General features: G+C 36.2%; 1 protein-coding gene and 1 long non-coding RNA gene across 2 annotated transcripts; both read right to left on the bottom strand.

Annotated features, from left to right (window-relative positions):
- Positions 1-626: 626 nt before the first annotated feature.
- On the bottom strand, positions 627-1,391 carry LOC128773920 (trafficking protein particle complex subunit 13-like). Its single transcript, XM_053892095.1, has one exon. It carries the CDS (start codon positions 1,389-1,391, stop codon positions 627-629), a length of 765 nt encoding a protein of 254 aa, XP_053748070.1.
- A 534-nt stretch (positions 1,392-1,925) lies between these two features.
- Positions 1,926-19,162, bottom strand: LOC128773818 (uncharacterized). Its single transcript, XR_008418229.1, has 2 exons — positions 19,000-19,162; positions 1,926-2,073 (listed from the first exon to the last, which is right to left on the bottom strand). It is a non-coding gene; the product is annotated as an uncharacterized LOC128773818 (long non-coding RNA).
- Positions 19,163-20,426: the final 1,264 nt, after the last annotated feature.

Below are 20,426 nucleotides of genomic sequence, written 5' to 3'. Positions count from 1 at the left end.
AAAGTGAAAACCCATTACACTAATTGTTAAAAACCAACTGACTAATCCAGGTAGGATTCACAAGGGCCCTTGCAGGCATAAAAACTGAAGAAAATAACTCCACAAGTTCATAAAATTTTACCAAGAAAAATAAGTGAAAAAGAGCCAGTTCAGTGTGTAAAAAAAATGTAAGCCCTAATAATTTCGAATACAACTTTAAAATATTGTCATTTCCAAGTAGTAAATGTCAACATGTTTAAATAATGAGAGTCATCCTGAATTTTATTTAGCACTGTCATCAATAGTTCTCTATTGACTGAAAAGGAGAAAGGAAAAAAATAAGACATGATAAATTGAACTCTTGGCAAATAAACCATAATAATCATTTAAATTATCAATATACTGCTAAGATTTTATGTTCTCAATAGCAGCTTTACTAAAACAAGAAATGTTAGAGTGTACTTAATATAAGATGGAAATCGACAGATTGCTCTTTTTTTGAAATCAACAAATGTTTAATTATCACAGGCATTCACAGTCTCAAAGGAAGTAAATGAAAATAATCTGTATATTTGCTATTGATGATTTTAATGCTGAAAAATGTATGTAAAACGTGTCTGTGGAAAGCATAACACTAGTAATTTTCTTCAGTTTTTCATTTTAAACGTGGAAGGTATTACACAGATCTTTGCAAGGTTATCACAGACATAGGTTTTTTTTAATACTTTGTCTGTTACCTGTATGCCAGAGACACCTTGTAGGCCCAGTTTTAAGGACAGTAGTGTCAAGGTGAAGCAGAGAGATGAACTTGGTGACAGCTTTCCAAGATACCTTCCTGAACTTCCACACCAACGAATAGAATCCGTATCACACATCTTCAAAACCAATTTCATTTTCCTACCACTGCAGTTGGTTATCTTACAGATAATATTAAAAGGCTCTTCTAAAATTACAGTATCTGGGATTGTTTCCAAAGATAGCCTCATGTTTCCATAACCTGGAGCCTCTCTTTGAAGCTGGATTGTCTGTAGCATTGCCATCTCACCTAGATCTCTTTTCCACGCTATATCCAATGTTCCCATTTCTATTAGTCCCCTAATGGTACCAGCTTTCTCAGAAAATTCCTGTTTAAGCTCAAGGTAGTATAAATACTGGCGTCCTTCCATTGACTGTAAAAATGTTCTTGTTCCAAAGGTACACTTATCTTCACCAGCTTGATTGACAGTATTTAATTCTTCCCTGGTGTACATTTCAGGTGGCTTTAATAAAACTTTTTGTATAAAGACAGTTGAAGATGAAATATTCTGAATCTGGACTTCAAGAAATAAGTCACTCATCTCTGAATTGTAAAACTTTGTTTTAACTTCAAATGGATGGAGAAAAGGAAATAAGCACAGCTTACTAAAAAACATCTTTCCTCCACACCATTGCATAGATACTGAACCTACAGGATGACTCTTCCAAGTGTCCTTATTTTGTCATGGATGACATCATCAATACAACAATTGAATGAATGTTCTGCCATGGTAGCCATGAAGACCAAAAGATGTAAAGGCTGAGTACTTGTCTGAAGATCAGAATTTTCAATATGATTTTACAACTTAATTGCAACCATTGGGAATTCTCACATAAATGGAATTTGCCTCTCAAAAATGTATTTCTAAGTATTTATCATAAAGCCAACACCTCCTCCAAACATTGCCATTTATGGTAGGGGGCCACCAGTTATCAGCTGGTTAGAGAAATTACCAAGTAAATCCCTATCTTCACATGTAACTGGAAAGTTGGTGAATAAACTATGCTTAGTAGATAGCACCACTTTGAGTGTCATAAAAATCTGTCTGGGTGGATTCCCTTCTATTTTGACCACAATTTTGCCCCACTGTCTTATAAAGCACTGGGGTACATTTGAGTCATGTATGGTGAAATGACAGACATGGAGATAATTGCTTTTGAATGAAGAGTTTAATACTTATAATTCTTAAGAAATTGTGGCATGGTATGCCACACATGACCACATGGGGATGCACTAAGGTTGGTCAGGAGGCAGAAGGAATGAAAGAAACACATAGGTGCAAGTCTTCATTGGAATTTCTGTGGGAAAGACAAAGCAGTTAAAGTAAGCAGATTAGAGTTGGCTAATTTGAATAATGTCATCAGGCTCCTGGCTATAGGGACTTTCTCTAATTGCCTGGTACCTGTCCCTGAGGTTATATTAGGGCAAAGGGATAGTGGTTTAAACTGAAAGCTCCATAAAAGAGGTAGTTGGCTGGTATGGGCTCCAGACTGTTTGGTTTGCATATAAAAGGCATTCTCACAGGGGAGTAATATGCTATCTAAAGGAAATAGCTTTCCCTGGGAGGGGCAGTCTCTCCTTGGTCAGCAAGGCCCCAATATGTCAAAACATCATAAAATACAAATGATTTTTTAAAAAAAAACATGAGTAATATGCTCACCAGATGTCACTGGGGATAAGAGGTACAGGCAGGCCCAGAACAAATCAAGGACACTACATAAAGGAAGGACCTGGCTTCCAAACAACTATATCAGTCAAGTTTCAACATGAGAAGTAGTACTAGTAGCAATATAGATGATGATAGAGATAGCTAGATAGGTACATAGATATAATGATTTGGCTTACATAATTATTGGGGCTAGTAGTCCCTGTAATATTGTGTGCATCCAGTGCAGGTGTTTGAAACCCACAGGGCAGGAAGAAAGGCAAGATCATGAGAAGGCTGTAATCTCATGAACACAAACTGGAAGGCAACAGGATGGACTGAAACCCATGTCCATTCTTAGTGATTTTGAGTTTGGTGGCAATAGTATCCTGTAGAATCAAGGCTCCCTTGTCCTGGAGCTATACACACATAACTACCTCAGCTGCTGCTTCATCCTGAATTAAGTCAACAGATAAGCAATAACGTGTTTATGTTACAATATGCCTGCTGCCTTTGTTATATCTCCAAAATCTTGGCAGAATCTTCCTTGTGGCCCATCCTAACGGGAAACATACAATACACAGAATTCTGGGAAATGTAGTTCAGCCTAGCAAAGTTGATATATTGTAAAATCTATCAATAACCTCCATCCTTGCAACCATGGCCATTTTGTGCATGAGCCCATTGGAAATGAGAGGCATGACTGGTAAAGGAGCCTGATGGATGTCTACAGAATGGGCCATCTTATCCACCCGAGTAGTGAAAGCATTGTCTGCTAAAGTTACCCTTTGATGAGCATACACATAGTACACTAATAGCTTCATATTGTACTTATTTGGAGAGATCTATCCACATTTCTCATCCCCAGATCTCATCTCTGATTTTCCAATTGTGTTTCTTCCAAGTTCCAGGCCATCCTGTCACACTACTGGCCACAACTTACCAACTGCTATACACTCCTACCTCTGACCATTTCTTATTTTTTTTATTAAAAATATTTTAATGTTCATTTATTTTTGAGAGGGGGTGGGTAGGGACAGAGAGAGGGAGACACGGAATCCAGAAGCTCTGAGCTATCAGCACAGAACTTGATACAGGGTTCAAACTCACAAACCATGGGATTTTGACCTGAGCCAAAGTCATACGCTTAACAGAGGAGCCACCCAGGAACCTCAGCCATTTCTCCTTTTAAGTAAAGTGAACAGTAGGAGCACTGCTTAAAGTTCTGTGCATTGGGAGGATTTCGAGTCACTGTTGTCTTTTAGGGCTATCCCCAAATAGGCTGGTAGTGCTACAGGTGTCCACTTTTGGGACATGCATGTGTATTGTGGAGAACCATCTGTAAAATAGAGCAGAATTTTTGTTTCCTCAGTCAACCAGTCATAGGGAACTCCCAAAGAGGCCACAGATTCAGGTTGAGAGAATGAAGGTAAAGTAGCAGAAGTCGGATCTTATGGGCATTTGAGCCACTTCTTCATGCAATTTACTTGTGCCTCAAGAACCTGCTGAGCCTTATCTCATATATATCACTTCCACATAATGGAGTGTTGTTGTGGACCCTCAACTTTGTCTTTATGGCTTGAGTCCCACAGTACCCAGTTTATGATGGACAGATTATGTTATATGGTAAATTTTTGGCTCCTGGTTTAGTGTTTAGTCTCTACTAAGGCCCAGTAGCAAGCAACCCAAAAATTGTTTCTCAAAAGGGGAGTAATGTTCCACAGATGACTTGGTTTTGCCCCAAATCCTGAGTCTGTGAATCACCTGTAGGGGTTTCCAAAGGCTTGAAAGATCATCTCTACATGACACTTACTTTTCAAGCCCCATCATATCTTTTGGAGCAAATGACAGAAGTGGAAATGCAGTTTTCACAGCAGCCTTGACCTTTTGCAATATCTTCATTTTTTTCTGGTCCCCATTCAAAATCAGTCACTTGTGAATGGGTAAGAGTAGCATAGATAATGAGGTATGAGGTAAATGAAAAAAACTTATTCTTCATCTTAAAAGGTATATCTTGTGCTCTAGACCAGTGGCCACCAGAAATTTTACTGAGGTAGAAAGTGGCTGAATTTTTGTGAGATTTCCTGTCCACCTTCTGGCACAGAAGTGTCTTGCTAAAGTAACAAGTGTAGGTGATACTCCCTGTTAACCAGGTCTAATCAGTACAATACTATCAATTTAATGGACCAGCATGGTGTCCAGTGGAAGAGAAAGACAATTAGGTCCCTGTGACTAAATTATGACATAGGTATGGAGAGTTGATATATTACTGAGTTAGGACAGTGAAGGTATATTTCTGGATCTATCAGCTTAAAGAAAACTACTTCTGGTGGTCTTTACTAACAACTACAGTTGCCTTTGATCAACACAGCTTTGGGCTGCATGGTTTCACTTATACACGGATTTAAAAAAAAATAAATGCAATATAGTACTGTAAATGTATACTCTATTTCTTATGATATTCTTAATAATGTTTTATTTTCTTTAGCTTATTTTATTGTAAGAATACTATATATTACATATACAAAATATGTGTTAATCAGCTATTTGTTCTCTCTGTAGGTCCTCTGGTAAACAGTAAGCTATTACTAGTTATGTTTTGGAGGAGTCAAGGGCTATATGAAGAATTTTAACTGCACAGGGGTTCAGTGCCCCAACCAATGCATTGCTCAAGGGTTAAATGTATAGACAAAAATAATTTTACAGATTAATAACTGCATACTAGGTTTAGGGAATGTATTAATTTGTTCAAATAATAAAATCACATTTAGAATAGAAGCTGCACTTGGAGCCACCACTTGATTAAACTTATAAGATCTACTGTTATTATTCATGACTCATCTGTCTTCTGTACTAGCCAAACAGGCCAGTTGAATGGGAATGTGATGAGAATTACTAATTTTTCATCTCTCAAGTCTTTGATGGTACACTAAAGTTGGAAATCCATCTAGAAATGTATTCTTTTTAGCTGACTATATTTAGAGATAGTCACAGTAATAGGGGCTTCCACTTAGTCTTTCTTACCATAATATCCCCTCACTACACAGGTCAGGTAACCAATGTAGGGATGCTGCCAGTAGCTGAGTATGTCTTTTCCAATTATGAATTCTGGATCTGGGGGAAATAACTACAGGGTAGGTTTTGTGTACTCACTAAGCCAGAGAGATTGATCTGTGCTAAATTTCTAGTGATGACTTGACCTCCGTAAGCCATACTCTATGTGCTGCAGATTCACAGTGAAGTCTCCAGGAATTGTCAGTTCAAAGCCAGTGTTCAGTAATCCCTTAAAAGTCTAATTATTTTTCTTTTCCCACTGCACAGGCCCCTGATTAATGATCAGATATCCTTTTGGGGAAGGTAGGCAGAAATATTAATAATATAAGTTGCTAATAGTGTAGTAGGGTTTTTCCTCTATGGAACATGCCCCCAACCTTCTTTCAAAAGGCATTTGGATCTGTAAACTGGTTCCAGTCTGCAAACTTATCATAGGACTACCTCAATGTTTTAATGACTTTGTTCACTAAGCCTAGATCACTCCTGTGCAGACAGATCAAATAAAAATTTCATAAGCTGCCCATCTATTTCAGTTTTGGGGACTCCATGATCAATTATCTAATTCTGTAGGTCTCTGTAAGTCAGGCTATTCTGATTACTGATTTGGCAGTGCTGTCCATTACATTAACCATGCTCACCTTCTCTTTGGTGATTAAGTGCCACACCTTGGCCCCAGCAATCCAGAAATCCCATTCTCCCTATTGAGTTTAGGGATCCTTGTTTGATGGTGACAGTTTCCCGTGTAACATTTGACCTACAGGGAATAATGATCACAGAGCTTTTCAAGGATGCTAAAGTTCCCCTCACAAGTTTATTCTGCACAATCATGATGAAAGTTGTGTCCCTTGGACACTCCTGGGATGGACGAGCAGGTATTATATGATAAATCCACTCTAACATCCAAATCTTTCTAATGCTTTGGATTACTTTCTCTTTTTTATACCAAGGCAGTTTTGGCTTTTCAATTTTATTTGATACAACTTTATATTACCATCACCACTATCATGATTCCACACCCTTAAAACACATTCTCACACATATTCTTCAGATAATTTTCTGTGTAAATAAAAATATAATGCAGCTCCGTTAGTGTATATCACACATACTCATATATCACACTTCGTGCTTCACCCATTGGGCCTACTGAGGCTCGAGTCTAGTTATATAGGTCTAGAAGCATGTAGGTCTAGAAGCAAAGAGGAAGTGGTGGGAGCAGGTCCTAAGGAGAACTAGCAGTCTCTCCCAGGCATTTACCTAAGAAAATATCATTACAGGTTTTTCTGGTCAAGAGGGAATAACACATAGGCAGGGACAAATATGTTCCTTCTGTTGCAGTAGGCAGACATGAGCAGGAGGGGAGAAAGAAGGGTAAAAGATGGACAATTGCCAGGGACCACCTGATTTCCACCCAGAGACTGTCCCATCTCCCTTAGACCAACTGCTTTTGCAGTTTAACACAGACTGATAAGAGACGATACAGGATACAGAGACTTCTCCAACTTTGGAACATGTGCATTTAACAAAGACCCTACCTACTAGTTACCCTGAGGTTATTATAGTATTGGTGTTGTGGTTCCCCCCCCCCCACTCCCATGGGTTGCACTTAGGTGCTTATGGGAAAATGACTAACACAAAGTTGTGCAAATGTTGGAGGGGAGGAAACCAAGGTGGATCTGAGGGTGGAGCAATAATAACAAGATGGGAGGGAGGAGACTGAATAAACACCCATAAAAAACACAATGAGAAACTCAGCACTGCTACCTCTCCTTGGGTCAACCCACTCCTTTATCTCTAGAGTGTACTGTTGCTTTTTGTTAAATAAAAACCTTTGCTACTTAAACTCCCTATCAAGTCTCTCCACTGAACTCTTTCCTTTGAGAGGATAAAGACACAATCCTTTGAGAGGATAAGGACAAGAGTTACACAATCCACCACCAAGTAACACTTCTACTGGTAAAAAGGCTCGGTAGAATTGAGAGACTGAGGGTATTGTCACCACCTTCATTGAGATCTATGCAAATGTCCCTGTTCTAAATCTCAAGGTTCCATTACTTAATTCCCTAACTTTAGCAGAAGAGAACCTGTGAACCAATTTGTGTTGTAATTCAGCCACTCACAGGATGACACTCTGATTTTCAGAAATCACAACCTTGTAGCTACAAAAAGATAAGGGTTTCCTTCAGGGAAGACAAAAGCTTTCAGGTCATTTTTGCAGATTAGATTAGAACTGAAGCTCTCAGATTTTTTTCTTTTTCTTTTTTTTAAGTTTACTTATTTATTTTGAGAGAGAGTGTATGCACATGTGAACAGGGAAGGGGAAGAGATAAAGAGAGAAAGAGAAAATCCCAAGCAGTCTCTGTGCTGTCAGTGCAGAGCCAGTTGCAAGACTCCATCTCATCAACCATGAGATCATGATCTGAGACAAAATGACTAAGCCAACCAGGCGCCCCAGCTCTTTTACTAATTTTTGACATGGATTTCCAATGTGGTCTTTATCACTGAAAATAGAGGAATTAGTACCTGTAAACAGATTAGAGAAACAATTCCAGAAAACCCAGCAACATTTTTTTAAAAAAAGTGTCTTTAAGATTCTGTCCCTCCGGTACAACTTTCTTATACTGTTTACACTATCAACCAGATATATAATGAGTAAGGAGTATATCAACCAGAGACACACAAAGAAGTAGTATATAAATATCTATATAAATGGAATAATTTTTGGAGTAGGAGTTTTCACATACCTAGGGGTGTATATACAGAGAAGTACATAAGCTAGCATTACATTTTGTTAACAAAACAGTAATGAATCATTCCCACCATTTATATATTTTATATGTGAGCATAAGGAAGGATTTGGAAGGATCCACCTAGGAAAGGAGGAGAGTAGGGATATAATCATGGTGAGGGAGATTACAAATAAAGTAAGAGAAAAACCCATCAAGGTTAGAAAAAGCACTTATTAATATATACATAACAAGACATTTCAAGGAAAATCACTAACATGGCTATGATAGACATCATAGGGGGAAGAGATCTCAGGTGATTATTATTTTATCAGTAAACGTTTCCTTATTTTTTTCCAAATTTGTATTTAAATTTCAAATAGTAAACATACAGTGTAATATTAGTTTCAGGTGCAGAATTCAGAGACTAGTTACCTGCATGCAACACCTAGTGCACAACACAATTTCCCTCCTTAATACCCATCACCCATTCAATCCATTCAACCCATTCCTCCACCCACCTCCTTTCCAACAACCCTCAGTTTGTGCTATATAGTTAAGAGTCTGTTTCCCAGTTTGCCTCTCTTCCCCTACCCCCATGTTCATTTGTTTTATTTCTTAAATTCCACATATGAGTGAAGTCATATGGTACTTGTCTTTCTTTGAATGTCTTATTTTGCTTAGCATAACATACTATAACTCCATCCACGTCATTGCAAATGGTAAGATTTCATACTTTTTGATGGCTAATATTCCATTGTATATCTATACCACTTCTTCTTTATGTATTCACTAATTTCTGTACATTTGGTTTCTTTACATAATTTGGCTACTGCCAAAATGTTCCTATAAACATCAGGGTGCATGTATCTCTTCAAATCAGTATTTTTGTATCCTTTAGGTAAATACCTAGTAGTGCCATTGCTGGATCATAGGATTATTATATTTTTAACTTTTTGAGAAAACTTCATATTGTATTCCAGAGTGGCTGCACCAGTTTGCATTCCCACCAACAGTGTAAGAGGGTTCCCCATTCTCCACATCCTTGCCAAAACCTGTTTTTTACTTTGTTGTTAATTTTAGCTACTCTGGTGTGAGGTGATAACTCATCATAGTTTTGATTTCTATTTTCCTGATGATCAGTGATGTTGAGCATTTTTTCATGTGTCTGCAAACCATGTGGAAGTCTTCTTGGAAAAATGTCTATTCATGTCTTCTACCCATTTTTTAACTGGGTTATTTGTTTTTTGGGGTATTGAGTTTTAAGTTCTTTATAGATTTTGGATACCAACCCTTTATCGGATGTGTCATTTGCAAATATCTTCTCCCATTCCGAAGGTTCCCTTTTAGTTTTGTTGATTATTTCCTTTCCTCGCAAAAGCTTTTTATCTTAATGAAGTCCCAACAGTTCATTTTTACTTTTGTTTCTCTTGCCTCCAGAGACATATCTAGTAAGGGGTTGCTACAGCCGAGGTCAAAGAGACGGCTGCCTGTGTTCTCCTCTAGGATTTTGATGGTTTCCTGATTCACATTTAGGTCTTTCATTTATTTTGAATTTATTTTTGTGCATGGTTTAAGAAAGTGGTTTAAGTTCATTCTTTTGCATGTCACTGTCCAGTTTTCCCAACACCATTTGTTGACGAGACTGTCTTTTTTTCCACTGGATATTCTTTCCTGCTTTGTCAAAGGTTAGTTGGCCATACATTTGTGGGTCAATTTCTGGGTTGTCTCTTCTGTTACATTGATCTATGTGTCTGTTTTTGTGTCAGTACCGTGTTGTCTTGATGATAACAGCTTTGTAATACAGCTTGAAGACTGGAATTGTGATGCCTCCAGCTTTGGTTTTCTTTTTCAAAATTACTTTAGCTATTCAGGCTATTTTTTTGTTCCATACAAATTTTAGAATTGTTTGTTCTAGCTGAGAAAAATGCTGGTGTTATTTTGAGAAGGACTGCATTAAATGTGTAGATTGCTTTGGGTAGTATTGACATTTTAACAATATTTGTTCTTCCAATTCTTGGGCATGGAATGTTTTCCGTTTCTTTGAATTATTTTCAATTTCTTTCATAAGTGTTCTGTAGTTTTCAGAGTATTCTTAGTTATCTTGTGGGTTCTGGTGTAATTGTTAATGGGACTGATTCCTTGATTTCTTTTTCTGCCGCTTCATTATTGGCATATATAAATTCAACAGATTTCTGTACATTGATTTTGTATCCTGTGACTTTAGTAAGTTCCTGTATCAGTTCTAGCAGTTTTTTGGTGGAGTCTTTTGGTTTTTCTATGTAGAGTATCATGTCATCAATAAATAGTGAATTTTTCACTTCTTCCTTGCTGATTTGGATGCTTTTTATTTCTTTTTGTTGTCTGATTGCTGAGGCTAGGACTTCTAGTACTATGTTAAATAACAGTGGTGAGTGTGGACATCCCTGTCTTGTTCTAATAGATGAATTTAAAACATACAGTGGGAATTAAACTGCAGGAAGTGAAAAGCAAGTGGTCAGCCAAACACTTATTTAGGTGAACCAGAACTTTCTACAAAGGGGAATTTCATGAATAGGGAAGCCTGGCTTTTTATCTAGTTGTGTAGGTGCCCATGTATTTATTCAAGATGAATGTCTTTAAAGTGGTTGCTTCAGACATCAAAAGCTTAATGTCAAACCCTTACAGTATAAGCAAAAGAGCTTTTTGGTAAGCTCTTACACCGTTAATCCTCCCTGTGATGCTGAGGCATCAGAGTTAATGGCGAAAATATTATCAGTTTGGATAGTAGATATATTAAAATTCGAGGATGTGGCATATGTTAACCAAGAAAGTACATATCTAATTAGGTTATAATAACAATTCCTATAATAATTAAAGAGACAATAGTCTCAAATACAGTCTACAGTCATTGTCCCTAACTTGTAGGGTCCAGTCATGACAAATAGATCAGTGAGCTCAAAGGGCTGTGGAAGTCTATTCAAAGATTTGGGTAACATTGTGGAATATGTTAACATATTGGGCTATCTGGTGTAAGTAGGTTTGAACTTGTCCTGAGGAAGAGACCCATAAGCCTGTTGCACAAGGGACAGGGTTTTATGTAGCCATTGTGCATGTTGGGGTAAGATAGCTGATAATTGTTAACTAGCCTCAGTTACCCAAGTTTGGGTGGCTATGGCCATTGTACCAGTGCTCAACCCAGTCAATCCTAGTAAAACTGAAATTCCCAGGACTAAGGGAATGAACATAGCTCTTTTGGGTCATTGGTAACTAGCCATAGTAGCAAAAGCAGGGCATTTGTAACATGTAGGATAAATGTTCAGTGACAGTTCAAGGGAGACAATTGTGCATTGTAATACATGGACCAGGGGAAGCCAATCAGAGGGCTAGGGGAAAAATAATGTATGATGTGAAAGCCTTGCAATGTAGACCTGCAATAAAAGGTAAAGGCAGAGGTTCCCATATAAAGCATTCAACAGAGCCTCCAGCAAGAAACCCAGTAATTTGTACACATTTATTGGATATTTCTTCTATACCAGACTTGATAATGCAGTTAAAACGTCTGTAGGCCAAGAGCTGTTTGTGCCTCCAAAATGACTCCTTGAGGATCATTTGAGCAAAAATTGGGTGGGGCATCTAAATGAAGGAAAACTGGGAGCAAAGACATTCTTGTTAATTTGTATTAGTTGAAATTGAATATATCATCAAGTAAGCACTTAAGGGGGGTACAGATGATTAGAAATCAAATGACTAGTCCAGGATTTCTGATTCCCAGTGTGTAGGTGGCTTCTCCAGCTCATTGGATTAAAGTATTGACAGTGTTTGTGAAGTGTCTTCCTGGTGTTGTAGAAGGAAAATGGAAATGAAGTGTGTTGTAAGAAGTAACAATAGTGATGGGAAGAATCATGGAAGAGATCATAATAATATCAGGAAGAAACATGATGGAAGAAAACGTAATAACGTCAAAGGAAATTGTGGCAAGGGCTTGCAGTGGCAAGAAGTCATGGTCAGGAATTCCAATGTAAGCACACAGAAGTTGAAGGTGAGGGGGAGCAGATGAGGCAGTCTAAATGGGCAGTATTTGTAGGCAAGGCAGCTGCCTAGTTCTGAATGCACATTTTGGCATGCAACAATGGGGAAATATGATAACGTTTCCCTGCAGTTTGTCAAAGGACATAATCACAATATGATAGGCCACTTAGAATAAGGTATGTATCAGACAAATTTAGCAAAATAATATTCCAGCTCCAATCAAAGGACAATGTGATTGAATGAATAGAAACAAAACCATAACCCATCTATATGCTACCTACAAGAGATTCCATTCAGAACTGAAGACACACAGAAACTGAAAGTGAAGGAATGGAAAAAGACATTACATGTAAATGGGTGTGAAAAAAAGCTCAGGTAGCAATACTTATATCAGACAAAATAGATTTTAAAACAAAGACTGTAACAAGAGACAAAGATGTGCATTACACAGTGATAAAAGCACCAATCCACCAAGAGGCTATAACAATTGTAAATTTCTATGCACCCAACATAAGACCACCTAGTACACAAAGCAAATATTAACAGACTTAAAAGGAAAAGTTGACAGTAATACAATAATAGTAGGGGATTTAAACACCCACTTATATCAGTGGATATATCATCCAGACAAAAATCAACAGGGAGGCAATGACTTTGAACTACACAGTAGATTGGGTGGACCTAACAGATGTATGCAGAACATTCCATCCCAAAACAGCAAAATACACAATATTTTCAAGTGCACATCGAACATTCTCCAGGATAGATCACATGTTAGGCCACAAAAGAAGTCTCATTGAATTTATGAAGATTGAAATCACATCAAACATCTTTTCCAAAGAAAATGGTATAAAACAAGAAATCAATTGCAAGAAAAATATGGAAAAGAGCAAAAACTCTTGAGAGCTAAACTACATGTTACTAAACAACCAATGGGTCAATAAAGAAATCAAAAAAGAAATTTAAAAAATTAATGAAGACAAATGACAATGAAAACACAGAGGTTCAAAGTCTTTCGGATGCAGAAAAACAAAGAAGGTTTAAGAGAGAAATTTTTGGCAATAGAGGCCTACGTTAAGAAACAGAAATAATCTCAAACAAATAATCTAAAATTACACCTAAGGAACTAGAAAAAGGACAAAAGCCCAAAGCCAATAGAAGTAAAGAAATAATAAATATTAAAGAAAAGAATAAGTGAAGTAGAGACTGAAAAAAAAATAGAAAAGATCAATGAAACCAAGAGTTGGTTCTTTGAAAACATAAAAAAGGTAAGCCTTTAGCAAGACTCATAGAAAAAAGAAAGCCTTAAATAAAATCAGAAATGAAGGAAGACAAATAACAAATGACACCACAGAAATACAAAGAATTAAAAAAGAATAGTATGGAAAATTATATGCCAACAATTTGGACAACCTATAAGAAATAAATAAATTTTTGGAAACACATAATCTTCTATATCTGAAGCAGGAGGTAATAAAAAATTTGAACAGATCAATGGCTAGTAATGAAATTGAAGTAGTAATGAACAAAAACTTCCAACAAACAAAAGTCCATGAATACATGGCTTCACAAGTGAATTTTACCAAACATTTATAGAGGAGTTAATATCCATTATACTCAAACTATTTCAAAAAATAGAAGAGGAAGAAAAACTTCCAAATTTATTAAACAAGGTCAGAATTACCCTGATACCAAAACCATACAAAGACACTACAAAAAAAGGATTAAATCTACAGGCCAACATCTCTGATAAACATAGATGCAAAAATTCTCAACAAAATATTAGCAAACCGAATACAACAATATCTTAAAAAAATAATTCACCAAGATCAAGTGGGAATTATTCCAGGGTCGAAAGGGTGATTCAATATTCACAAATCGTGATATATCACATCAACATGAGAAAGAACACAAACCATATGATCATCTCAATAGGTGCAGAAAAATCATTTGACAAAATTTAACATTCATTCATGAAAAAAATATCTCAATAAAGTGGAGTTAAAGGAAACATACCTCAAAATATTATAAGCCACATATGAAAAACCCACAGTTACATCTTACCCAATTGTGAAAAATGGAATTCATGAGAAGATCATGAATAAGACAGAGGAGTTCCCTCTTAGTACTTTTATTCAACATAGTACTGGAGGTTCTAGCCACAACAATCAGACATGCAAAAGAAATAAAAGGTACCTAAATAGGTAAAGTAGAATTTAAAATGTTGCTATTTGCAGATGACATGATAGTATATATAGAAAACTTTAAAGATTCTACAAAAAATTATTAGAACAAATGAATCTAGTTACGTTGTGGGATATAAAATGAATATATCAAAATCTGTTGTGTTTCTATACACTAATAAGAAAGTAGAAGAAAGAGAAATTAAGGAATCAATTCAATTTACAATTGTAGCAAAAAGAGTAAAATATCCAGGAATAAATTTAATTGAGCCAGTGAAAAAGCTATATTTTGAAAACTATAGGACATTGATGAAAAAATTGAAGACAACACAAACAAATGGAAAGATATGCCATGCTCATGGATTGAAAGAATTAATAATGTTAAAATGTTCATACTATCCCAGTCTTCAGATTCCATGCAAATTCTGTTAAAATACCTATAGTATGTGTCACAGAACTAAAACTAATAATCCTAATTGTGTATGGAACTAAAAATGACTCTGAATATCAAAAGCAATCTTTAGAAAAAGAACAAAGCTGGAGGTATCAAAATCCCAGATTTCAAAATATACTACAGTGCTGTAGTAATCAAAAAGGTATGGTACTGGCACAAAAATAGATACATAGATTGATGGAACAAGATAGAGAACCCAGAGAAAAATCCATGCTTATATGGTTAATTAAGACAAACTAGACAAGAGTATACAATGGGAAAAAGAGTCTCTTCAATAAATGCTTCTGGGAAAACTGGACAGTAACATGCAAAAGAATGAAACTGGGCCACTTTCTCACATAATACACAAATATAAACTCAAGGTAGATTAAAGACCTAAATGTGAGACCTGAGACCATAGAATCCTAAAAGAAAATATGAGCAGTAATCTCTTGAATGTTGGTCTTAGCAGAATTTTTCTGGATATGTTGCTTCAGGTAAGGGAAACAAAGGCAAAAATAAACTATTTGCAATACACTAAAATAAAAAGCTTTTGCATAGCAAAGAAAAGCATTAATTAAGCAAAACAGAAATATTGGAGAACATATTTGCAAATGTTATATCTGATAAGAGGGTAGAATTGAAAATATATAAAGAATTTATAAAACTCAACACCCAAAAAACAAAAAAAAAATCAATTAAAAATGAGCAGAAGAAATGGATAGACATTTTTTTTTCCAAAGGAGACACCCAGATGGCCAACAGACATGAAAAGATGTTCAACGTCTCTAGCCATTAGGGAAATGGTAGTCAAAACCACAATGAGAGATCCTCTGACACCAATCAGAATGGCTAGTATTGAAGACAAGAAATAACAAATGTTGGCAAGGATGTGTAGAAAAGGGAAACTTGTGCATAGTTGGAGACAATGTGAATTGGTGCAACCTCTATGGAAAAGTGTATGAAGATTGCTTACAAAAATTAGACATAGATACCATATGATCCAGTAATTCCACTACTGGGTATCACCCAAAGGAAATAAAAACACTAATTCAGAAATATATATGTATCTATGTTTATTGAGGCTATATTTACAATAGCCATGATATGGGAGCAACCCACACGTCCCTGGGAAGATGAATGGATAAAGAATATTTGAGATATATTTACAGGGAAGAGAGAAGAGTAGTAGGATGCTAAGCTCACTTCATTCCATAGATACACCTAGATAACAGCTACATAAGTGTAAATAACTCAGAAAATGATCCCAAGACTTGCAGATCATACTCTCCACAGCTAATTGTAGAGAAGAGACCATACTGAAGATGGTAGGAAAGGCAGAGATGAGATTGGGAACCAAAGTGACCCATGAGACTGTATAGCAGAGGGAGGAAAACCACAAGAAATGAGAAAGGTAAGGAGCAGACTCCACACCAGGAACCTCAAGCATGACAAATTCCCAATAAAATTTGGCTATGAAAATCAGAAGGGCTTAAATATGTAAGTTTATGCAAGTAGTGGGGCTTAACACCTGCACCTTTAGAAATAAGTGTGCTCATCTCTGGGATAGCCAAAGGGTGATAAGCAACTGAGTCTACACCCCTAAAGAGACAGAATAACAAACAATCCCATCAAGATCTAGCATAGAAGCAGCAGTTTGAAAAAGGCCTGGGGTATTTGGGAAGGAGATTTATTTATTAACCTCAGAATGTGTGCTGGAGGCACAGAGATCTTTAGGAGACTTCTCAAGAACAAAAGAGCTGGCAGGAAGCATTTTCCTTCCACACACCCTAGCCTAGATACATAGACACCTGAAGTAACTGACACAAACACATCAGTTTGCTAACAACATGCCCTGCATCTGTGTTCCCCTTGACACAAACACATCACTTGGTTTGCTAACAACATGCCCTACATCTGTGTCCCCCTACAGATCCGCACCATCCAACCTTCACTTAGCAGGAGTAGATCCAAAGTAGTGCCACAAGCATGGCATTGTGTAAGAAGCCCTGACAGTGACCAGCACCACCCCAAAGTGGCTCTTTTTATGTGGAAAGGGGAACATAACCACACACAGCTCCACTGTAGTCTTAACAGTAGGCTGGGGGCAGACATCTACTCTGACTACATGTCCTGCCCACCAATGAAAGCCTCGCAGGGGACAACACAGGGAGAGTACCTTGCTGTTTGGTATGACTACAGCTATGAAAAACAATTGGCCTAACTCAACTCAAGCCCAAGGCTGCTCCAGATTGGACCTTAACAACACAAGGATCAAACACTGTCCAAAGCAGGCAAAGGATCGGTGCAGATGACTGGACTGAAGGCAAATGCAGGTTAACCACAACAATAGAACACACACAACACACATAGGCGACAACTCTGAAGGGGCAGCTTTGGGTAAACAGGGAACAAACAGTATATGGCAGGACACTAGAGGACCTCTTCTTCATAAGGCCACAACATTCAAGAGCAAGAAATGTAGCTGACTTTCCTAACACATAGAAATGGACACAGAGAGTTAGACAAGATGAGAAGACAGAGAAATATATCCTAAATGAAAGAACAGGACAAAATCACAGCAGGGAAGCTAAACAAAATGGAGATAAATAATATGCCTGATAAAGAATTTAAAGTAATGGTCATAAAGTTATTCACTACACTTGAGAAAACAGTGAAGAACCTCAGTGAGACCCTCAAAATAGATATAAAACACTTTTTAAAAACCAATCAGAGATGAAGAACTCAATAACTGGCATTAAAAATACACTAGAGGGAATAAATAGGAGATAAGAAGAAGCACAAGAACAAATAAGTGATCTGGAAAACATAATAATCAAAAACACAACTAAATGGAGCAGGAAAAAGAAAAAAAGAATAATAAAAATGAGAATACACTAAGAAAACTCAGCAACATCATCATCAAGCATAATGATATTCACATTATATGGATCCCAGAAAGAGAAGAGAAAGAAAAGGGGAAAGAAAATTTATTTGAAGAAATAAAAGCTCAAAACTTCCCTAATCTGGGGAAGAAAACAGACATCCAGATCCAGGAGGTACAGAGAGCCTCCCAAAAATCAACACAATAAGGTCCACTCCCAGACACATAATAATTAAAATGGAAAAATATAGTGATAAGGAGAGAATGTTAAAAACAGCAAAGTATTCACAAAACAAAAGGATGTAAAGCATGACACCATATGCATAAAATATGAGGGAGATAGTAAAAATTTAGTGCTTTTAGAAGGGTTCAAATTTAAGAAGGCATCAACTTAATATGAACTTCTGTGTGTACAGAATACCATATATAAAGCTAATACTAACAACAACACAAAACCCTATAATGGATATCCAAAAATAAAGAGGAAGGAATCTAAGCATATCTCTAAAGGAAGCCATCAAACCACAAAGCAAGAGAAGAACTACAAAAACAACCATAAAACTAGTAACAAAATGACAATAAATGCAAACCTATCAATAATTACTTTGAATGTAAGTGGACTAAACATTCCAATAAAAAGACATAGGGTGAAAGAATGGATAAAAAAGCAAGATCCATCTATATCCTGTCTACAATCAACTCATTTCAGACCTAAAAACACATGCAGATTGAAAGTGAAGGCATAAAAATCATGTATGATACACATGTAACTTAAATAAAAGATGGGGTAGGAATACTTATATTGGATAAAATAGATTTTTAAACAAACACTGTAACAAGAGACAAGGAAAGAAACTACATAATCACAGAGTGAACAATCCAACAATAAGACATACAATTGTAAATATTTATTCACCTAACATGGAAGCACCCAAAAACATAAAGCAGCTACTAACAAACATAAAGTAAGTAACCAATAATAATACAATAATAGTGGGAGACTTTAAAACTCCACTTACAATAATGGATATAATGCAAATAGAAAATCAACAAGAAAACAGTGGCTTTAATGACACATTGGACCAGATGGATCTAACAGATATACTCAAAACATTCCATCTTAAAATATACAAATACACTTTCTTTTCAAGTGCATAGGGAACATTCTCTAGAATAGATCACAGGTTAGGCCAGAAAACAAGTCCCAACAAATTAAAAATACTAAAGTCATATCATGAATCTTTTCCATCCTCAACACTATAAAACTAGAAATAAAAACAAGATGGGGCACCTGGGTGGCTTAGTTGGTTGAGCGTCCAACTCTTGATTTCAGCTCAGGTCATGATTTCATGGTTTGTGGGATTAAGCCCCACGTGTGGCTCCACACTTGGTACAGAGCCCGCTTGAGATTCTCTTTCTCTCTCGTGACTTCTGCCCCTCTTCTCCACTCATGCTCTCTCTCTCTCTCTGAAATTAAAGAAAAAAATCTGTAAAAAATACATCGAGGTTAAATTATATGTTACTAAACAATAAATGGGTCAACTAAGAATCGAGGTTAAATTATATGTTACTAAACAATAAATGGATCAACTAAGAATTCAAGCAGGAAATAAAAAACTACATGGAGATAAATAAAAATTAAAACACAATGGTTCAAGATCTTTGGGATGCAACCAAAGCAGTTCTAAGAGAGAAGTTTCTAGCAATAGAGGCCTACCATAAGAAGAAGGAAAAATCTCAAATAAATGATCTAACCTTATACCTAAAAGAGTTAGAAAAGGGCCAACAAATCCCAAAGTCATTAAAAGGAAAGAAATAATAATGATTACAGGAGAAATAAATAAAATAAAAACAAAAATCCACAATAGAACATATAAATAAAACAAGGAGATGGTTCATTGAAAAGATCAACAAAATTGATAAACATTTATTCAGACTCATCCAAAAGAAAAGAGACAGAATGCTTAAATGAATACAATAGGAAATGAAAGAGGAGAAATAAAAACTGACACCACAGAAACACAAGGGATCATAAAAGAATATTATGAAAAATTATATGACAACAAGTGGACAACTTAGAAGAAATGGATAAATTCTTAGAAACATGCAACTTACCAAAAGTGAAGCAAGAAGAAAAAAACAATTTGAGCAGACCAATTACCAGCAACTAAATTGAACCGATAATCAAAAAACTCCCAACAACACAAGTCCAGGATTAGATGGTTTCACAGGTAGATTCTACCAAACATTTAAAGGCATCCAAATTGGTAAGGAAGAAGTAAACATGTGCCTATCTGCAGAAGACATGATACTCTATATAGAAAACCCTAAATACTATAGTGAAATACTACTATAATGGTTAATTTCAGTAAAGTCGTAGGATGCAAAATAAATGTACAGAAATCTCTTGTGTTTCTATACACCAATAATGAAGTAGCAGAATGAGAAATTAAGAGAGGAACAATATTATTTATAATTGAAACAAAAAGAATAAAATAACTAGGAATAAACATAACAAAGGAAGTGACAGACCTGTACTCTGAAAATTACCAAATATTGATAAAAGAAATTGAAGATGACACAAACAAATGGAAAGATATTCCATGCTCATAGATTGAGAGAGCAAATGTTACAATATCCATACTATCCAAAACAGCTTACAAATTTAATACAATCTCTATCAAAATACCAACAGGATTTGTCTCATAACTATAACAT

This window comes from Panthera pardus, unplaced genomic scaffold, assembly GCF_024362965.1.
Source record: "Panthera pardus isolate Hobbes unplaced genomic scaffold, ASM2436296v1 HiC_scaffold_27, whole genome shotgun sequence".
NCBI lineage: Eukaryota > Metazoa > Chordata > Mammalia > Carnivora > Felidae > Panthera > Panthera pardus.
The sequence above is the reverse complement of the archived record's forward strand: the minus strand, read 5'-3'. Positions and strand labels throughout refer to the sequence as shown.